General features: G+C 38.9%; 1 protein-coding gene across 2 annotated transcripts in view; it reads right to left on the bottom strand.

Moving 5' to 3' along the window:
• Positions 1-21634, bottom strand: part of EXOC4 (exocyst complex component 4) — an 804494-nt gene extending 782860 nt beyond the window's left edge. The window contains exon 1 of one of the 2 annotated variants that reach the window (XM_003813456.3): positions 21485-21634. In XM_003813456.3, the coding sequence (XP_003813504.2) occupies positions 21485-21570 (86 nt within the window). In that variant the 5' untranslated portion in view covers positions 21571-21634. The remainder of the gene's footprint in view (positions 1-21484) is intronic. The other variant, XM_063606101.1, reaches the window with a different exon arrangement.
• Positions 21635-22920: the final 1286 nt, after the last annotated feature.

Here is a 22920-nt window from a genome sequence, read left to right as displayed (position 1 = left end):
AACTCTTGATTTGAGTGAACTGTTCCATTCTCCTTATCAGTGACAAGTCTGATCAATGACACAAAACTAAGGAAGTACTAGGAACAATTTTCTGCAAGAAGAGTAACAAGAAAAGGTGCCTTTCCCAAGCCTAGGTATCACTGTACAAAGATAAGATACTTAAGACACTTCAGCCATGTTACAACCATGGAAGGAAAAACAAGGAGGAATGCCAAGCTATCACTATGTCCTTGGCCACCAAAGCAGCCAGCCCTGCAGCTGCCTTACTTCAGGACTTCTTGTTAGGGGAGATAATAAATATCCATTGTTTAAGTCACTTTCAGTTGGTCTTTTTCATACATAGCTGAAAGCACAGTAACTGATACAATTACTTATACACTGAGGAACCACCTTCCGAAAAGCTCATTTGAATGACCTGAATTTGGTATGGAGCCCCCAGCAGTCTGGAAATAAAGTCATATTAATTCTAAAATCTCTTACAACAGCAGTCATCTAAGCTATCCTACAGGACGGTTCCCGCATTTACTAGTCTTCGAACGCACTAACAAGATTGATACGAATCAATAATAACCAGGGAATGAGATAGATATACTTATTAAAAATATTTCAATAACTTCGTTTGATACATGGACCACAGATCTTTGTTTCCCCTACTATCTTTCTTGGATAATTTTTTTTAATTTAGTATTATAATCAGTAACAAAGGAACCTTTTCCTCTTATCTGTTGGCTGTGGTAATTTAGAGTTTCATTAAATTCCCTCAGATTTGTCAGCTTATACATTCAGCCTAGTTTATTTCATTTATCTTTTTTAATTTAGGGAGGGGGATATTTTAGGTTCTCAATGATGGATGCCATCAATTGTAAGTCCATCATTAGAACTGCTTTCAGAGATGGTCTGTCAGCAAATTAATCACATATCCACTTCTAGATATTTGCAAGCAAAATACTGTACAATAGTCTGCTCTGAACTGTCATTTAGAGCAAAGGATCTTAATTCATGAGCCACACAATATATAAAACTTCTTTTCCAATTTATAGGGAAATTCAGGCCAGTCTTTGACTTCAATCTAACCTCCAAAAAGAATTTTACAATTCTTTTTGTTAGGTGTTAGGAATGCCAAAAGATCAGCTATATCATGAATACGGGTAGGGGGATGGCAGGAACAAAGGCAATGAAGGGAAGGGCAAAAGCCACTCAGGACAGCGTGGGATGCTCAGGAAAGGAACACTACTGGGAACCACAAGACTCGATTTAAAGCCTTTACATGAGAGATCCTGTTTCCTCATCTGTAAACTGGTGACCCTAAACCAGACTACTTCCAAGGTTTCTTGCAGGTAGAGAATACCACCCAAGTGTTTGACTATTAAAGTAAATCAGAGTGGAGAATGTAAACGAAACTGGGCTTCAAAGATAGAGCTACCAAGATTACTTGCAATATTTGGGTACAGAGCAGCTTAGCATGTATCATGTCTTCTTGTTGTTTTAATGATACACAACTTTGCTCTTTAAATCTGAAAACTTCCAGGCTGTTAATCTAAAGTAAAGCACAATCAGAAAATGCCTTCAATTTATCAACTGTCCCAAAGGTAAGGGTTCCTAGATGTTTACCTCTATTATTTCCCCTTGTAACAGCAGTCACAGAATTGTCAAAGCTACACTAGATCGGTTTGCCATCTTTACAAGGCTTTTCATGATTTCCGCTCCACTACCATTTGTGGAAAAAATATGCCAAACATTTCACATTGTTTACCTTAACTAGTTAGAATTACCATTAAGGAAAATGTCAGGCCCAGAGAGAACACCTTTTCTGGCATCAGCTGTCACTGTTAACACATTACTGGATCATTAGGAGTTATTTAGGGAATAGAAAGGGTTACTAAAATGAAGATTAGAGAGGAAATTGGGCCTACTGGGGGTTCTGCCTCCTATTTTCCTTTTTCAAGAAAATATTTATGTAAGAAATACCCTGTGCCAGCTTTGCCCCCATATTTAAAATGTATCCTCTTGATGTAAACTAGGATGAATATTTTGTCTTTAGTGAAAAATATTTACATTATAGAACTCAGAGTGCAAAACCATTAAAGCTTTTTTTTTTAATTAGAGAAAAGGAAGGCAGTAAGGATAATAAAAATAATAATAGCCCCTAATATTTAGAGAGGCTTACTAGCTGCCAGGAGCCAGCTGTGTTGCACATTTTATAGAATGTATGTTTAATCCTCATAACAGGCCTTTGGAGTAGGTCCTATTATTATTCCCTCCCCTCTTTTTACAGATGAAACAGCTGAGATTTAAAGACGTTGAATTAATTTACACCACCTCACACAATGAAGGTTAGGAATAGTACGGGGATTTAAAACTCAGGTTGGTCTGCTTTCAGATTGCACTCCTAACAGCTACAGAGTGGGGTCTCTTCAGGCAGAGTAAAGCTGCCTGGGTGAGAATTGTGGCTCCACCCTACTGACTACTCATGACCTTAGTAATGGCATCTCATTTTGCTCATCTATAAAGTGAAAATACTAAGATACCTTCCACATAGGGTTGTTAGTGAGAATTAAATGAGATCAAACAAGGCCTGGTATGTCATTAGCACTCAACAAATGTTGGTTGTTGTCGTTAGCTATTATTGTTCTAGTAATAACAGTAGTAATGGCAGCAGCAAAGGCAGTAGCGTTTTTCCATAACATAATAAAAAGTACACCCTCTGAAGACAAAAGTTAAAATCCCACCGCCCCCAAATACTAGATCACTTAACTCTGGGCATTAGGTTTAAACTCTCTGATTGTCACTTTATTCCTCCTTAATGTCAAGAATGGTGAAGGCTGAGATTTTATTCTACTCGAAAGCTAAGAGGTTAGCCACAGTTTCACAGGTGCTGGCAGAAGACACAAAACTCCTAGAGCTCCTCAAGTCCAAAAGACTTGATCACACTCACAGCACAGCAAGCGGCGTAAGTGCAGCATGTTCACATCAGTTCCCCTTGCCCCCAAGTCCCACAAGGGTTAGGCAGATGGGCCCAAAGAGAAGCCTGCCCACATACGCAGCTCCTGGAGAAGAACTCCGAGCTCCAAAAACCGAATCTAAGCTCAGAGACCGGACTGGAAACACATCTGCCCCTTGCTCTGGAGTGAGAGACCATCTCTATCTTCCAACGCTGTTTGCTAAACAAACATCCTTGGCAAAATAACCTAAAACTTAGGGCAATCAGTGCTTGGCTCACAAGAACTTCAGAAACACAAGAGCCCTGAGGAGAATGGTCTCCCAACAATAATAAAATCTAAGTCATTGGGTTCCTTCAAGGATTGAATACATGATGCCAAGCAATAGTAGGCGGTGAACATTTATTTCCAAGCTCTGTTTTCTTTTCTGCAATATGAGACTAGAAATACAATGTCTCAGACAATAAATATTTGTCTGAGATAAATATTCAATAAAAATTAATAAATGATAGACCATAAAAGCATGAAAGAGGCCAGGCGCAGTGGTTCATACCTGTAATCCCAGCATTTTGGGAGGCCGGGGCGGGCAGATCACAAGGTCAGGAGTTCGAGACCAGCCTGGCCAATATGGTGAAACCCTGTCTCTACTAAAAATATAAAAAATTAGCCAGGCGCAATGGCCTGTGCCTGTTGTCCCAGTTATTCGGGAGGCTGAGGCAGGAGAATCACTTGAACCCAGGAGGCGGAGGCTGCAGTAAGCCGAGATCGTGCCACTGCACTTCAGCCTGGGCAACAGAGAGAGACTCCATCTCAAAAAAAAAAAAAAAAAAAGCAAAGCATGAAAGAGCTGACTAATTCCAGGGAGAAAGTTCTCATGCACGCTAGCAAATCCCAGCAAATTTCAGTGTGGGATTATCACTAGTCCCTTAACCTGAACAGATAGCAGTGCAGAAGAGAACACTTGTCATTGAGCTCACCCCACCAGCCAGGTCATGAACCTCTCTTCAGCCTTCTAAGCCTCTGTGTAATGCAGAGCTCTACCAGCTGACAAAGCAATTCACTGCAATTTTGAACAGCTTTACTTATAATAAAGCCTTCCATTAAAATAAAATAAAATCAGCCTCTTTATAATTTCTACCCATTGATCCTAGTCTCATCTTTTTCTGTAACCCAAAAAAATGTCTATTCCTTCTTCCATAAAATTTCCCTTTAAATGGTAAAGGACTTTCAATAGTTCTTTCTTGGGTTAAACACTTCCAGTTTCTTCAACTGTTTCTTCCACACCATGACTTCCAGCAGCCCACCATCCTTTTTGCTTTCATCTGAAGTCCCCTCAAAAACAGGTAACACTCACATAGAACTTACTATGTGCCAGGCATTAATCTAAGTGGCTTACATATAATAATTAATTTATTACAAAAACATCCTTATGAGGTAGGTACCTGTATTAATCCATTTTCATGCTGCCAATAAAAACATACCCAAGACTGGGCAATTTACAAAAGAAAGAGGTTTACTGGACTTACAATTCCACATGGCTGGGGAGGCCTCATAATCATGGCAGAAGGTGAAAGGCACATCTCACGTGGCAGCAGACAAGAGAATAGAGCTTGTGCAGGGACTACCCTGTCTAAAACCATCAGATCTGATGAAACTCATTCACTATCACGAGAACAGTGCAGCGCAGGAGAGACCCACTCCCATAATTCAATCACCTCCTACTGAGTTGCTCCCATGACACGTGGGAATTGTGGGAGTTAAAATTCAAGATGAGATGTGGATGGGGACACAGCCAAACCATATCAGTACCATACTTATCCCTCTTTGTAGAGATAAAGAGATGGAGTTTTTTATTCAAGGCACAGTCTTTAAGGAGCAGAGTCTGACCTCAAACCTGGGCCATATGGCTCTTAATGGCTTCACTAACCTGCCTCTCAGATGTGCTGAGAAGTGAATACAACATAATTCCAAACGGAAAGAGGTTTTATATCCCACAACATGAACACTATCTTTCTAATAATATAGCCTAAAACTACATTCCATTTTTAAAAATATAGTCCAAAAATTATCCAAGATCCCTTTGACAGTAAGTGCTGACAAGTCAACTCTCACTCATCCTCCACTTGTGAAATTTTAAAACTAAATGCAGAAATTTACATGCATCCCTGTGTTCTACATGTTTGGAAAGGAAGGTGAAAGTGAGACACAGGATACAAACTACTGAGCATCTATAATACACCAGGCAATATAGTGGTTATTTTGCATACCTAATCTAAGACAATCCTCAAAGCAGTCTAGTATAATAAAATATTATCACCAGCCTTTTTACAGATAAGGAATCAGAGGCTCACAGAGGTAAAGTAAAATATACACATGCACATAGTTAATATCAGAGTTGAAATTAAAGCTAAGTATATTTCACTCCAAAATCCATGCTCTTTCTACTATACATGTTACAAAATCCTATCTTTCCTGCCTTCAACTCCTGAGCTGCAGGATGCATACTCTCATCAAGCCACAGTTCATATGTAAAGAGAACAGCAGACAGTTAGGGATGGAAAGAGAGCACCAAGCAGCTTTTTTAGTAATAACAGTCTTGAATCTGGGCAAGATTTAAAAGCATGAGCTAAATAAAAGACATGATCAAAGGACAAATGGCATAAAGTTGCCAACCCAAGATGTATTCAAGTTATTGAATCACTCTAGATTTTTTTTTCCATTCCTATTCTCAAAACGATTATGACTTATAAATTGTTGTCAAGTTCATGGAGGAACATAAAAGAATAAACTAGATTCCAGTTAAGCTGGACACAAAGACATTTCTAGATCATTAAGAATTTTTCATTAGACAGCTCTGATATTTTGCATGATGAATTACATCTTAACCATGACTAATTAATCCCCAGGAAGGAATTTATTTACCTAAAGGGCTAAAAGGACCACGGTACACATGTAAAGCTACTGTTAACAACATCTAGTAGGAACAAATATGTTATTAAGTTCTAGTGGATTCACAACCACGAGCTCCAAGTGAGTCCCATAAACAAGCATTAAAACCCAGGGTAAATAACTGGAGATCTAAAACTGAATTTGTCTGTTTCCCATTTTCATACTAGCCTCTGTATTTCAGTGTAGACGATCAAATGTTTTGAAAGGAAAATAATCAGTCACCATCACTGGTTCCTTCTGTGGAGCAATTTTGCTTTCACTTTGGTCTTAATAGACTAATGGAGTCCGGACAGGAGAAAATACATAAAAGTCAGTATTGTTCTTAAAGACAAAAGAAAGATCAAATAAAGGAAAAAGCACACCTGTGAAAATAAGGTCAGTCACCAAAAATGATTCATCACTCAAGTGGAATAAAAGGATGCAAAAAGAAAAACCCAAATCTAGAATACTACCATTAGGAATACACCAAGAAAGTCTCTTACTACCTCATCAACTATATCAAACAAGAGCCATCCACATACACATTAAAGGAACACAGGCTCTGGAATTTTAAAACACCCAGATTCAAACGGAGCTCTGCAACTTTCAAGTTGCTTGACCTTCGGTAAGTGACTTAACTTTTCTGGGTCTGTTTTTTTCTTTGTAAAACAGGTAAGACAATAAGAATACCTGCCTTGCCAGGATATTGTTAGGACTGGAGAAATGTGTGAATGTGCTTTGAAAATATAAAGTGTGACGGAAGTGTTGTCTGATATATTATTGGGAACAAAATAAATAATCTATGAATCACAACACTGTTAGCCCAAATCCCCTAAAGCCTATCCCTTTCTAAAGTTCCTGAGGATATTTATTTCTGAACTGAGATCAGACCTTTTCTCTATATTCTTACAGTGCCTGGTACATTAAGTGCTTAGTAAAAGCTAAGTAATGAGCAGCAGTGCGATGCAGGATCTAGAGAGGTCATGGAGGACAGTTCCCAGCCTTAAGAAACAATTGCAACTAAATTGTCTCACATGAAATGCATGCTCAAAAATCTGTAGAAAAGAACAAATAGTTGCTCATGACCCTATTTAATTCACTTATTCATTCAACAAATATTCACTAAGTATCTATTACTTACCAGGCACAGTTCTAAGGGCCTAGAGATACATACAGCAATGAACAAAACCAATCCCTCCCTCATGAAGCTTATGTTCTAGTGAGGGGAGCTGGGAGGTAACAGCTACGCAAAAGCCAAGACAGGCAAGGAGGAAGGAGGCTACTTCATATAAGGAGGCCAGGGAGGGCCTCTCGGATAAAGATGGCATTTGAATACAGCTTACTAGAAAGTGAGAGACAAAGGGCACTATCTGGGAAGCTGATTCCAGAGAGAACAGACCCTGAAACAGGGTGTGTTTAGCCTGCTCAAGGAACATGGAATGGCAAGGAGGTCAATGTGGCTTTAGAGACTTGAGAAAGAGTGACAGTGACAGGAAATGAATCAAGGAGAAAACTGGGAGCCAGACCAGGCCCAACTTTGTGAGCTTTTACTCTGAGTGTTCTATGAAACTACTCGGGGAAGAGCACCCAGCCAAAGCCTGATAACCTTTCAACCAGTATTTAATGGTGAAACTGAGTAACAATATCTACATTCAAGTTTCATTTTAATTATATCCCACCTCTTCCCAAAAAAGATGTGAGATGGCTTGTGCAAGAATATAAACAATAAAAAGTAAAATACAAATGAGAAAGTGGGACTAAAGAGATGCAGGGCTAAACACCACCAAATAAATGTAAAAGACAACTATGCAGATCATATGGGCAAGCAAAGTTAATATGAAGTGAGCCCCCAAACTAAATCTGAGCTTCCTAGCAGCCCAGGCAAAAGGAGACACATCACATGATATAATTCTCATTCTCAAAAAATATGGACTCCAGTTCCTTTAAGGAAGCAAATTTTGAACTAGTCCTAAATTCTAAAAGAAATCTTTCACTTAAAAAACATGGAAGACCTAATATAGTAAAAGATGTCCTTAACAATCTTCTGAAAACAGACAAAGTCACAAATCTTACATGGCCATTTCTTGTAAGTTCCTTCAAGAACATAACATTAAAACTCAATTCAGGCCTAGAGATTTTGAAAGATCTGAATACAGCCCAGGTACAAAGTTTTCCAACAATTTAATTTAAGTCTAGAATTTCAGGAACTTACAGGACTAAATAGATCAAATTATGTTTTATTAATTTTAATATAAGCCAGAAAAGCATGCAGTAAGATTGACAAACAATTGTGAAAAATTAACAGCTTGACCAGGGCTCTTGCCCGAGCCTCAAGACTATCTGTAGGTGATGAGAGATTGTCACTCTAGAGGCAGTTTAGGATATTTTATCAAAATAATAAGAGTGCCCAGGGTACCACCTGTTACAAATTGAACTGTGTCCCTCCCAAATTCAAATGTTGAATCTCTGACTCTCACTGTTACTGTATTTGGATACACAGCCTACAAAGAAGGTAATAAAGGTTAAGTGAGGTTTTAAGGGTGGGCCTTAATCCAAACGGACTGATGTGCTTAGAAGAAAGGAAAAGGAAGGAGAAGCCCTCTCCACACATTTACACAGCAAAGGCCATGTGACAGCAGAGCAAGGGAGCCATTTACAAGCAGAGTGAGAGGCTTCTCTAGAAACCAGCCCTGGTGGGTTGATCTTGAACTTGCAGCCTCCAGAACTGTGAGAAAATACATTGCTATTGCTTTAGCCACCTAGTCTTTGGTGTTTTGTTATGGCAGCCCAAGCAGACTAATATACCAAACTTTAAAACACAGGCAGTGTCATTTTGGTTGGTTAACTTTTCAAGATAAATGTTATCAGTCACTCTCCTTAGTCAGAAGCAACACAGATTCTTGACAAATCCACAAGAATCAGCTGCCTAATACAGCCCCAGATAACTAAACTAATTAGCTGGCTATAAGAAATATTTAATGTAATACACCTGAATTTTGGCGACACCTGCAGAATAGTTAGCATTAAGTCATGCTTTCTGAAAACAGTTAATCGGCTTAATTGTCTACTAAAGACATTCCTTGTTGGCATCCAGTGACTTCTCCAGGAATAATAAAGATGAACAAAACAATGAATGGAAATCCCTTCAAGCAACTCAGAAAAACTAATTACAAGTAGAGCTTCACATATCCAAAAATCACTTATCAGGAAGCAACAGCTCTACAGAGCACAATCTACAATAAGAATCAAATCTCAGTGACCCCTCTTAAAAGTACTCAAAATGGGCCCCTAAGTGGATAAACTATGTCACCGAATCCCTGCCTTTTCTACTCATCAAGCACCTGAACCACCCAATCAGTGCTACCTTCTCTCTTGTTGGGACAATTCCAGTGAAATTTTTTTTTTTTTAGACAGAGTCTAGCTCTGTCACTCAGGCTGGAGTGCAGTGGCGCGATCTTGGCCCCAATGAAATTTCTTAAACTACATAATGGAAAGAGTACTAGATAGAGAAGGAGTTATCCTGATTTAGTTACAAAATATTCAAACACATTATCATAAGGCAAAAACTAAGCATAAACTCTCAACAAATGCTGAAGAGTTCACTAGTTTCAGAACCTCACTCCGAGATGGAAAAAAAGGTAATTATTAGCTTACTGATCTTTCCAGAACATAATATTCCTGTTGCTACTGATCCCAATGCAAGAAAAAAAGAGTCTAGAGCTGATGTGATTCTTTACAACATAAATCCTGTTTTCTTTCCCAAACTGCTTTTAACCAGAAGACATTAGATTAAGTTATTATATCTATTCAGCCCTAATTTCACAGTGTGACAGTCAGTCTCTCTTTGCCTTTAAAATACTAAAGGGCCAATCTGAGAAATGGCTGACAGTACCATATACCTATTATGTCATCAGGGAAACAAAAGCCTGTCCTAAGTATAAATAGAGTGAAAGTACAAACTGAAGAGGAAAAGATAGTTAAGAATATAAGCACTAAAGAAACAAGTTAAGAAATAAGTTTTCCAAGCCTATTATTCTAAGCAGAACATTTTGTATATGACAAATAGTCTATAAATGCTTCCAGTGAATTATGAAGAGACCCTCATCATAATTCTGAGTTACTCAGAATTATGAGTTTAATGTGTAAAAAATTACACATTAAAGAAATGTCCAAGATGTGTATCACTATATAATCACATAAGATACGGCTTCCCTCAAAGCATAACCAAATCTACATTACACTTTTAAATCGCATTTTATTATATTCAATTATACATTGTGATTGCTTATTTCTTAATTATGTCTTATTAGAGCACACAAACTACAAGATAATCCCATCCCAATTGATAGCAATTCACAATGACAAGTCCCTCTGAAAAAGTTTTCTGATGCATAAAAACAACATCCCCTAACAATACAAAGAGATGTATTTAGTATCAAGTGACAGTAAACAATTTTTGCTTTAAAGTCAATTGAAAATTCATTGGTGTCTTGCTTCAGACAGCACTTAGGGCCAATTACTACACCCAACACATACAGTTTTTCAAGAGATCAATTAACTCAGTTATAGAACACTTCTGGGGACCAAAAGCTATAAATCTCTTAGGCAACACAGGTCATTATCTAATATTAAGTAAAATCACCCCACTAAGGCATAAAACTGAGCCCAAGGTTGACAAAGTCAACTTAAAATCTACCCCCTACTCTTACTTCACCCAACTCTACCTCTTTTTCTACTTCTATTGCAGCCCCACATCCTTCTCCAAGCATTGTCCACAGTGATCTTCTTTTCTGGTGAGTTCCTCAGAAACAATGTTTTACAAAAAATTAAGAGGTGTTATGTGGTCAAATTTTGGAAATTCTGGGTTATACAAATTGAAGCAGATTTCTTAAATGCAGAAATCAGGGACACTTTAATATGTTATTGTTAAAGTGTCTAGGGGAGAGGGAAGAGGACATAAAGAATATATAGCACTTCTGTAATATACTAATCTATTAAAACATCAATCAATCAACCTTGTTTCCCACCATCTTCCCTCCCCCCAACATATACATATGTAAACACACACACACATATAAATTTTTATGGAATTTTCAACCATGTACAAAAATTAAAAGATCTGTCAAATAGGCCAGGCACGGTGGCTCATGTAATCCCGGCACTTTGGGAGGCCAAGGCAGGCAGATTGCTTGAGGCCAGGAGTTTGAGACCAGCCTGGCCAACATGGTGAAACTCCCTGTCTACAAAAAATACAAAAACTAGCTGGGCATGGTGGCACACACCTGTAGTCCTCGCTACTCAGGAGGCTGAGGCACAAGAATTGCTTGAGCTTGGGAGGCAGAGGATGAAGTGAGCTGAGATCACACCACTGCACTCCAGCTTGGGTGACAGAGTGAGACCCTGTCTCAAAAAAAAAAAAAAAAAGAAAGCTTTTTTAAAAAACATATCTATATAATGTTTATCTCAGAAAAAAAAATTTTAACAATTGCAATTGGCTTCTTGTATCTCTTTTAATTAATGCAAAATATTTGTACATATTTATGGCAGACATGTGATTTTGTAATATTCACAGACTGTGTAATGATCAAGTCAGGTGTATTAGTCTGTTCTCAAGATGCCAATAAAGACATACCTGAGACTAGGTAATTTATAAAGGGAAGAGGTTTAACTGACTTACAGTTCAGCATGGCTGAGGAGCCCTCACAATCATGGCAGAAGGCGAATGAGGAGCAAAGTCACATTTACATGGCAGCAGGCAAGAGAGAGCTTGTGCAGGGGAACTCTCATTTATAAAACCATCAGATCTCATGAGACTTATTCACTATCATGAGAACAGCACAGGAAAGACCTGCCCCCATGATTAAATTACCTCCCACCAGGTCCCTCCCATGACACATGGGAATTATGGGAGCTACAATTCAAGATGAGATTTGGGTGAGGACACAGCCAAACCATCAGGGTATTCAGGATATTCATCGTCACTAACATTTATCATTTCTATATGTTGAGAACATTTCAAGCCTGGGGTTTCTTGTTCTAAGGGCTACCTAAACTTCATTGTGCTTTCAAATCACCTGGGAATCTTGTTTAAATGCAGATTCAGCTCAGGTAGGTCAGGTAGGACCTGAGATTCTGCATTTCTAACAAGCTCTCAAGTGATATTTTTTAGTATAATTCTCCCATAATATTCAGCACAATGAATAGGTTTTAAATGGAAAAACACTTTAATTATATTCTATTTTATTTTGACAAAGACTTTGTACTTTTAAAAGAATAAATAAAAGTCAGAAAAGGGTCTCCTAAGAATCTTGAAATATTTTATTTTCTTACCAACAGTGTCAAATATAATACAAGAATTTTCCCTTATTACTTCCTGTTAAACTGTACACACCTATGTTTTTCAAAGCTAAACCCCTAGCACATAAAAAAAAAAACTGGCCACTATAAGGACCAAGGTCATAATTTATTTCATGGCTTACTATGCTGCCCCAATGGGACTTGAACTCCTGAGCTCAAGCAATCCTCCCACCTCAGCCTGTAGTTGGGACTACAGGCACATATCACTGCACCCAGCTGCCATCGCTTTAAACAGCACATTTGAATATCTTATTCTTCCTCTCTGAGAAGATGCAATCCAAAATAGTACTTTTAGAGATATTTTTTTAAAATAAGAAGTACTGATGGACTTCTACTTTAGGCCCAGAAGAAACAACAGGGACTAACAAAGTAATGAACAAACAAATAAACAAAACCGGTTTCAAAACACTGCATATTAAGGTGGTTAGAATCTGCAGGGCAGTAATGGAGATGGGAAAGAGCTGCAGCACACGGAAGTCTGCAGATCTGTAGAGGGTCATCAGCTGGGTATTGATCAGCACACGTGTGACAGGTAACTACCCAAGGCCAGGAAAATAACAACCTGAAAGGATTAGAGGAAATAATGATCTGAACTCACACAGGGCTGGAAATAGTGCCTATCCCCCAGGCCAGAGTGAAAAAATTTCATAATTCTTAGGGTACTGAGTGGAATACTCAAAAGAATTTTGTCACAGTAGTGAGACAAACTTAGCCCTAGACTAAATGTTGCTCTGCTCCTAACTAGCAAAACATAAAACAAGGCCTGAGAAGACCAAATTGCTTCCAAGTAACTTAACCACATCTCAGAACAAAGCTCAAGAATAGTGGAATACAAAAATATCCAAAACCAACCACCATCAAGTTAAAACTGACAATGTCTAGCATCAACTCAAAAACTACAAGGTGCCCGGGTGTGGTGGCTCACAGGCTGAGGCCTGCGGATTGCTTGAGGCCAGGAATTCAAGACCAGCCTGAGCAACATAGCAAAACCTAAAAATATATATGAAAATTAGCCGGGCGCAGTGGCACACAACTATAGTCTCAGCTACTTGGGAGGCTAAGTGGGGAGGATCACCTGAGCCTGGGAGGCAGAGGTTGCAGTGAGCAGAGATCACACTACTGCGCTCCAGCCTGGGCAAGAGAGCTAGACTCTGTCTCAAAAAGAAAAAAAAAAAAAAAACTACAAGGCATGTAAAGGAAGAGGGAAAAAAATTAATCAATGGAAACCCAGAAATGACACAGATGATAAAATTAGTACACAAGGACATTAAAACTGTTATAATACCTATATTCCATTTGTTCACAAAGCTACAGGAAAAGTTAAAACATGTAAGCAGAGACATGAAAAAGACTCAAAGCAAACTTCCAGATAAAGAAGATAAGCTTCTGTATCTTAGATTGAAAAGTATAATCTAAGATAAAAATAATATTAGATAGGATTAACAAGAGATTAGGAATAGCAGAAAAGACTAGTGAACCAGCATAGCAACACAAACTATATAAAACAAAACACCAAGAGAAAAAGAATGCATTTTTTAATGAACATCAACATTCCATGAACTGTAGCACAACTTGAAGTGGCCTAAAATAGAAATCTGACCAAAGACATATAAACCTAGACACTAAAATCTATACACACACACACACACAATTGCTGAGATCAATTGAAGGAGAATTAAATGGAGACATATACCATCCATCCATGGATCAGAAGACTCAATATTAAGATGTCAATTCCATATATTAATCCCAATCAAAATCCCAGCAGGTTTTATTGCAGAAACTGACTAGCTTATTCTAAAATTTGTAAGAAAATGCAAACAACCTAGAAGACCCAAAACTACTTTGAAAAAGTAGAATAAAGTTAAAGGGGCCAGGCGCGGTGCCTCACACCTGTAATCCCTGCACTTTGGGAGGCCGAGGCAAGTGGGTCACTTGAGGTCAGGAGTTCAAGACCAGCCTGACCAACATGGTGAAATCCTGTCTCTACCAAAAATACAAAAATTAGCCGGGTGTGGTGGCGCACGCCTATAATCCCAGCTACTCAGGAGGCTAAAGCAGGAGAATTGTTTGAACCCAGGAGTCAGAGGTTGCAGTGAGCCAAGATCGTGCCATTGCACTCCAGCCTGGGCGACAGAGCAAGACTCTGTCTCAAAAAAAAACAAAAAAAAAAAAACAGTTAAAGGGCTTACACTATGTCTTCATAACTTTAAAAAGCAGTAATCAAGACAGTGCAGTATTGTTATCAATATAAACATGAATGGAACAGACTGGAAAGTCAAGAAATAAACCCACACATATAAAGTAAATTGGTTTTTGACAAAGTTGCAAAAGAAAGCAAATACAGAAAGGATAGTCTTTTTAACAAGTGGTGTTGGAAATGGATATCCTTACACACACAAAAAAAAAGTACTGGAAAAAACTGGTAGAGAAGGATCATTCTAGGATGCTGGAAGTGTTCTGTATCTCCAGCTGGGATGCTGGAAGTGTTCTGTATTTTCAGCTGGACAGTGGTTACACAGGTAAAAATTCATCAAGCCATATACTTAAGATTTGTGCACTCTAGCATATACATGTATACCTCAAAAAGGAGGACAAATAAAATTAGTATATAAAGATCCCATATTTAATAAAAAATTATTTCTGGCCATCAACGTTTCATATACACACATACATTCACATAGAAAAGGGAGGGGTCTGGAATTAGGTTCATCTAATATCAACGATAATAACTTATAGAGGATAAAATCTGAAATAATTTTTCTTACTTTCATCTTCACGGTTTTCTGCATTTTCATTGTTTGAATTATTTATCATGAGAGTACTATTTTTAAAACAATAGAGTGATTTTTTTTTTCTTAAACTGGAAGCAAAAGTATTAATAGTGGATAATGCTGGTGAAGAAAATACAAGTGGGCCGGGGACGGTGGCTCACGTCTGTAATCCCAACACTTTGGGAGGCCGAGGCAGGCCAATCACCTGAGGTCAGGAGTTTGAGACCAGCCTGGCCAACATGGTGAAACCCTGTCTCTACTAAAAATACATTCAATTAGCTGGGCATGGTGCCTGTAATCCCAGCTACTCAGGAGGCTGAGGCAGGAGAATCGCTTGAACCCAGGAGGCGGAGGCTGCAGAGAGCTGAGATGGCGCCACTGCACTCCAGCCTAGGTGACAAAGCAAGACTCTGCCTCAAAAAAAAAAAAAGAAAAGAAATTAAACTATGGGTGATTTTTTCTTCCCTACTGTTCTGTATATGTTTAATTCCTCCACTTAAAAAACGTATATAACTATGAAGACTGTATAGCAATATTTTAAAAAATGTATATACATGGACAAGATCCATACGAAAACCTGAAAAACAGGTAATATTTTGGGAAATGAGATTGCTGGACAATGTTCCTATGACTCGTCTTTAAAAATCTGTACAATACACAATATTGTTGTCCTTTTTATAAAGGACAACAAGGATTATCTCAACAGAGTATTGGGCCCTTGATTTGCTTGTTTATAGTCTTTTCAGTCTTTTAATCTAATAAATGTTTTATATTTTATGTGTGTTTATATTTTACATGTTTTACATACACACATAACCATACATGCATTTAAATCTAGCTTCTTCAGCTGACTCTCAAATTACCAAATAATTACTATCTTAATTCAGCTGTACAAGATTTCCTGGTTACAAAGACAACATCCTGACAAATGGAATCACTCCAGTCAACGCGTCAAGGTTATTTCTGGTGGAAAATTAACATTATAGCCTGGTTGCTATCCGGCAAATTTATTAATATCAAAAGAATCTTCTTAACAAAAGAGGCTACAGATCCTAGAAAGGAGGAAATGAACATATGAGTGCCTACCGTGTGCCAAACTGTGCTAGGCACTTTTATATACTCTCATCTCATGTGATGTTCCAAAAAAACACAGATTGTATTAGCCCACTTTCCAAATGAGGAAACTAAGACGCGGTGGTTTTAAGTAACTGTTCCAAGGTTACACAGGTAATACAGCAAGTTTCAACTACAACACACAACCACAGCAATTCTCACCACAGGCTGTGACCACATCTATGTACAAATAATGGCTTGAAAAAACCTGACCATACCACTACCATCAATACTACAGGCCTCAAAGCCTTCAGGAAATCCCAGTGTTAACAGTTACACGAGGTACACTAAGACATGGGTCCACGACACTAATTCTGAGCCAGAGTATGGTAATTGTGTTGCCCCTTACGTTCACATATGCTGCCAGACATCCCAGGACTTCCTGAAAGCACTGTTTCTGGGTATTCTAGTAGTAATTTTCAAACAACACAGCATCGGTAGGGCCAAGATGTCCCAGGGTACAAAGAGAGCTAGAAACCAAACACCATTATGTGATGGGCTCAAATGAAAAGAAGAGATGGTGATGGAAAGAACATTAACACCTCACCCAACTTCCAAGACTCGGCTCAGAACAGAGTGACTACTTTCCTTTCCTGCCACAAACTGTGTCACGAACCTCAAAGCTGTTTGTTCAAAGCCCTGGTCAAAGCCTGGACCCCTTCAACAAAGTTTACTTTGAATTAAACACAGGGCTGACCAAAATACTCTCCAAGGAGGAAGGGAATTTAACAGGTGTCTACAATAAAGGATTTTCTAAGTTTTTGAAATTTCAACTTCTGTGAAGACATAAAAGTTGATGAAAATGTGAGCCTTCCACTGCCTTCAAACCTCCTTGACATCTGCAACCAGAGTGTGTCTTCAAAAGCTCTGCTCCAAGGTTTCAATAAGGTCTCCTGAAGTCACAACCAAAGTTTGTCTTCCCAATTAAACTGGTTATTACAGGCCAAGTTATAAAGCGACACAACATTTAATTGGAAAGCAAATCACCTAACAGTAAGTGGCAGACACATTTCCCAATTAAAAATCTGGCAAGAACTCACAGAAATAAAATATCTCCAAAATGCCATCTTTCTTATTTCCCATCTAGAGAGGCTGCCTCCTCTGACTTCCCACCAAACAAAAGGTTGGCAAAGGAAATCAACAGAAAAGTAGAAAAATTGTGTGTGTGCACGTGTGTGTGTGTGCGTGCGTGTGTGTAAACCATCCAAATTGTACATCAGCAGGTCAACAGAAAAGTAGGTGTGTGTCTGTGTGTGTGTAAAACTGTCCAAATCATACATCACACATCAGCACGTAATCAGGATTCTGTCCCCCCAGTTAGTTCCATTTTAAAGGGCCAGTGGCAAGACTTAAAACCAAAAGCTGCAGTTGGCAGTAGCCTCCGACAAACTGAATCCCAACCACTATCTGTCCCCTCACCTAAGCCCCACCTCACAGGCCTAAGGGCCTCTTCTGTAAAGCCCTGGAAGTCCACCCTTTGAAACATCTGACTGCCCTGAAATATTTTTATTCGATAATTTTTAAATGATTAAGCATTTTTATTTGAGTCTCAAAGCACTTAAAAAATCATATAATACTTGCATTACAATTACACTATACTTCATCTTTATTTTTGGCTTTTAAATGCTTTAAAGTTTAAATACTTTATACTAGCAAAATAGAGTCATTATTTAACTACTTAGTACAAGGGCTGGAAATAGCGATGAGATTTGGATATTCCCCATGTCTACACCTACTCTGTCCTTAAGTCAAACCCTTATCCACCTGTAGTTTTTTGAATACAATATTAAAAATGACTAACAATAAATGCTACCCCAACTGTTAGGAAAAGCATTGAAAAAATACAAAATTTTATGATACATAATGTAGTACAGAAATTACATTTTTACACATGTGAGCAAGAGAATTAAAGGAGCATTTTTAATACTCACTATTCAAAAAAGAAAAACTACTACTCAGTGATACAAAAAGATATTTTTTAAAAAGCTAAACTGATCAAAATTTTCAAAAGACAGTAGACTCTCTAACTGTCAGTAATTTATTTTGTGACAAAATAAGTCCATGGAAACATGAAAGGAGCTAGCAGGTACCCGGTACATGTTAGGAATGCTCAGACCTTATAAACACGAGCCTAACAAGGGTTTTCCTTTTTGTGGCTTGTTGCCAAAGCAACCAGGAAAACTATAGTCTTTGGGAGAGAATTTGAAAACAACGTTAAAGATAGGAGGAGATAATCAAAGTTTTATATGAGGAATTAAGAAAAATGAATGCAGACCAGGCGCGGTGGCTCACGCCTGTAATCCCAGCACTTTGGGAAGCCAAGGCGGGCGGATCACGAGGTCAGGAGATCAAAACCATCCCGGCTAACATGGTGAAACCCTGCCTCTACTAAAAATACAAAACATTAGTCGGGTATGCTGGCGCATGCCTGTAGTCCCAGCTACTCGGGAGGTTGAGGCAGGAGAATGGCGTGAACCCGGAAGGCGGAGCTTGCAGTGAGCCAAGATTGCGCCACTGCACTCCAGCCTGGGCGACAGAGAGAGACTCCAAGACTACGTCTCAAAAAAAAAAAAAAAGGAATAATGAATACAATGTTGCAAGAAGGGAAACACAAAGGACATAAATTGAACAGAAATACAAGAAGCAACTTCCAAGTGACAGCACAATTTACTAACAAGAAACATACATTCCTGGTTCTCTTACCCGCAGGACTCTCCCCCCATTCCCCATCCCAAACACCAAAGTAATACTTCCATTGTCCTCTCATTCACTACCACTGTTTATAAAATTTAAACCACTGGGTATGTTCAAAAGCATATTAGGAAGGAAATAACAGGAAGTTATAGCTACCAACATCCTCACTCCAACACCAAAATCTCCCTGTGACTCAAAGAAATGTTGAAATACAAACACCAACACCATTCGGTCTTAAGGTCATATATAACAATGCAGCCCAAGCCTTAATAAACTTGCCCAGGATACTAGGTCTAGACATTCCCTTACACCATGCTTGTAAAAACTATATCACAAAAGTGTTATGCAGTGATCTGAGGTGGTCAAGGATAAAGTAGAAAAATGAGGGCTGGGCACGGTGGTTCATGCCTGTAATCCCAGCATTTTGGGAGGCCAAGGCAGGCAGACAACAAGGTCAAGCGATCGAGACCATCCTGGCCAATATGGTGAAACCCTGTATCTACCAAAAATACAAAAATTAGGTGGGTGTGGTGGCGCACGCCTATAATCCCAGCTATGCGGGAAGCTGAAGCAGAAGAATCGCTTGAACCTGGGAGGCGGAGGTTGCAGTGAGCCGAGATCGCGCCACTGCACTCCAGCCTGGGGACAGAGCAAGACTCTGTCTCAAAAAAAAAGAAAAGAAAAGAAAAGAAAAGCAATATAATGCACAACAGAGATCAAAGTAAAAAATACCTAGGCCTAAATCACAGTGATAAAATGAAGGTCATATATTAATAAACTGGCATAAGAGATGGATGGATAACCACAAAATCTTAGCCATCAAGCAGTAGGGGGTTCCTCCTGGAGAATATTAAGGAATGGTCAAGCAAAGGCAATGTATGTTCTGAATTAGCATTAGTAAAAAAAGCTTTAGGTTGGCTTTCATGCTGTTTTCAAAAATATGACATTTAGAGTAAATTCAACTGGCCCTGAGGAAAATACAAATAGCATAAAAGAAATGGGAACAGCCTGGAGAATCAAAAGTACACAGATGAGATGACACATTTCACTTTCATTAGAAACAGCCACTCCTCCTGGATTTCCATAACATTTCATGTCTCTCTCGTAGTCTTATGTCATCATTTTTACTGACATGTTTTATCCCCCAGGTAAACTATACTCTCCTCAAGGGTAACACTGTGCCTGCTTCATCTTTGCAAAACTCAGGGCATTTACTCATTAAGTCAACAAATATTATTAAATATGTAATACGTGCCAGATGCCATACTGTCAACTGGCACTAAATACCTATTGTTTAAATAAATGTTGACTATAAGGTAGAAAAAACAAACAAGTTCAAAAAAGGATCCAAATAATGTCCTGGTATTCTAATTCCACAGGAAATTCAGATGGGAAACAACAAACATTCTTATTGGAATTTTAGTATCATGAGATACATCTACACTACCTGCGTATTGTCACAGCGAGAATGTGGGCCTATAGATTCACAATACAACAGCACTTCCTCTGTATGGCCTACCAAGTATATTAAGCATTTCCACACAGAGATGTTTTTCTCTTAAGCCCAAAAGAAAATTAAAGTAATGATTTAATAGGCCATAATCTTAAAGCCTCCTAAATAAGACCCATAAGATGCGTCTTTGTCAGTGAGTGGTAAGTTGTTCTAATGGTTTGATACATGCATTCATTGAAGTGCTTAGTACCTACCAGATAATGCTGGGCCCTGGGTTTTGAAAAGATGATCAACACATTCCAGGAGACTTGCAAGAACTCAAACAAAAGTTTAGCATAGGTGGGGAAAAATAAAGAGTGTTTGTTTATGAAAAATAAACGAGTTGAAATTCAAATGCCAACAACGTAAAAAACGTGCCATAATAAATTTTATTTAGATTGGTTTTAGTCAGTACCTGCATCATATCCAAGATTCTTGAAAGGGTTCCCCCATCCTCAATATATTTCGCTTTTTTTAAAAAAAGCTCCTAAAAGATCCACCGCTCCCACTCCACCCCCACCCTAATCTTCTGGGAGGTGCAGAGGGGCAGTGCATGGAGGATAATTTGAAATTGGTTTGGTTCTGTTTTTTAAGGAATGGACCAGAATGCGGAGGCAGAGCAAAAAATTGAAAACCGATGTGTGCCTTCAAACCCAGTCCTCCTACCAGCTCACTGCAGATTCTTGTATTTGTGGCTGTGGCCACGCACAGGTGGTTGAAAGTATCCAGAGTGTGAAAACACAAATCTGCAACTCGTGACAGGAATCTCCGGACTCCAAGGCCTTACACCCCAAAGTCCAGGAAACAAGACGCCTTTCTCAGTGAGTGCTGCTACAGGCAAACAATAAACAAGCATTTTAGGAATCAATAAACACACCTTTACACCTGGTTTTCTCTACCAAACCCAAATAGCGTGCTTTGGGGTCCCGGGACTGTAATAGAAGGTGCTGCCCCTAAAGAAAAGACTGAGGCGGGGCTCCTCTCTCTATAGCTAACCCCAGAAAAAAAAGGTGGGGGGGAAATTGCTGGGGCCCTGGGGAGGGGTTAGAGCCCTGGGGAGGGGCTGCGGGAGGCAAGGAGGAAAGGGAAGGGAGAGCAGGGTGGGACCCAGCTAACCCTTCTCCCTTCCAAAGCGGAGGTCGAGCCGCTGCCCCCAGTCCCCAGACCCTGCCTCCTGCCTCCCTCACCTGATCACAGAGATGAGCAGCCCCGAGGGGTCTTTGCTTTTGCTGACTGTGCTTCTGTATTTCCCACCAGCTGCTTCTGCCGCCATCTTGGACGCGGGGAGAGCCGCTAGGCTCCAAAGAAGCCAAGGGTGCGTAAATTCTGTATTTGACCCCGCAGGAGTCTCCACCAATGGGTGAAGAGAATTCCAGAGGCGCGGAAGTGGAAAATCCAATCACTGAAGTGAGGAGGCGGGACTAAGGGAGCAAGTTTTGAGGCCACGACGCGCGTGTTCTCTCTAAGCACTCTGGGAGTCGTAGTTTTCCTTCTCCGTCTCCTGGGCGCGCAGGAAAGCTAAACCAGCTGCAACTTCATAAGTCTTGTAATGAGTGTCTTCATTTATCTTTATTCTGACTTCCAGCTTTTTTCAGTTTCCTTGCTTTTAGAATTTTGTCAGGCTTTAAATCAAATTTATCTGATGATGCCAAAATGTGTTAGGGTTTGTATTTAAATGAAAGAGGGGTTCTCTGCCGGATGTCTATGTGCGAAGTTTTTGCCTTAAGTGCAAGTGATTTTTTTAAAAATCCAATAAAATACGAAAATGAATATAAGCAGAAATGCTTTTCTTTAGTATTCTGTAAAACTAATGTTTCTACATTAGGTTTACGTGGAGTTCAATTTTTCCCAATGTTCCTATATTTCCAGATAGTTCTAAAACCACACGCACAGGAATAAATGAATATTGATGAAGAAAAGACAGTATAAGCGAAAAACAAACAGACCACACTGCAGATTCCTTTTTTTTTTTTCAAGCTAAATGAAATACTTAGTAGTAATGCACATTTGTGTTAATACTTTTACCGGTAAGTTTTTAGTGTTTCCTGCATTTGGTTCCGTTGGCTTAGTCATTAATTCATAAGACCAAATGAACAAAACAAAACAAAACAAAAAAGACCAGAATGTGCGTGGAAAGTGGTTAGACTGAGGAACAAGAATAATAATAATTTAAAAGTAAGGAAGGAGGTGGCCTGCTCAGTAGCAATAAAGATTGAAGAACTTAAAGGAATAGAAAGCAAACTAACTCAGAGGTCATGGAGTTGTGAGCAGCAAGCTCAGAACACATCAACTACTTTTATTAAATAGACATCGAGCTGGTAGAAGTTCACATTTTTAAAAATCAGTTGAAGATAACACACACACACACACACACACACACGATAACTTAAAAGTATTCATAACCTTTGGCCCAATAATTCCAGTTCTAGGGACTTTGTTCCTAAAGAAATATAGAGTATTGACATTTTTTAAATAACACAGAAGAATTAAATAAATTATGTAACATTCAAATGAGGAAATAACATATAGCTTCTGGAAATCATAATTTTAATGGCTTTTAAAGAAAATAAGATTTTTGGGCCAAGTGTGATGGCTCACACCTGTAATCCCAACACTTTGAGAG

Source organism: Pan paniscus, chromosome 6 (genome assembly GCF_029289425.2).
Source record: "Pan paniscus chromosome 6, NHGRI_mPanPan1-v2.0_pri, whole genome shotgun sequence".
Lineage (NCBI taxonomy): Eukaryota > Metazoa > Chordata > Mammalia > Primates > Hominidae > Pan > Pan paniscus.
This window is presented reverse-complemented; position numbering and strand designations above follow the sequence as displayed.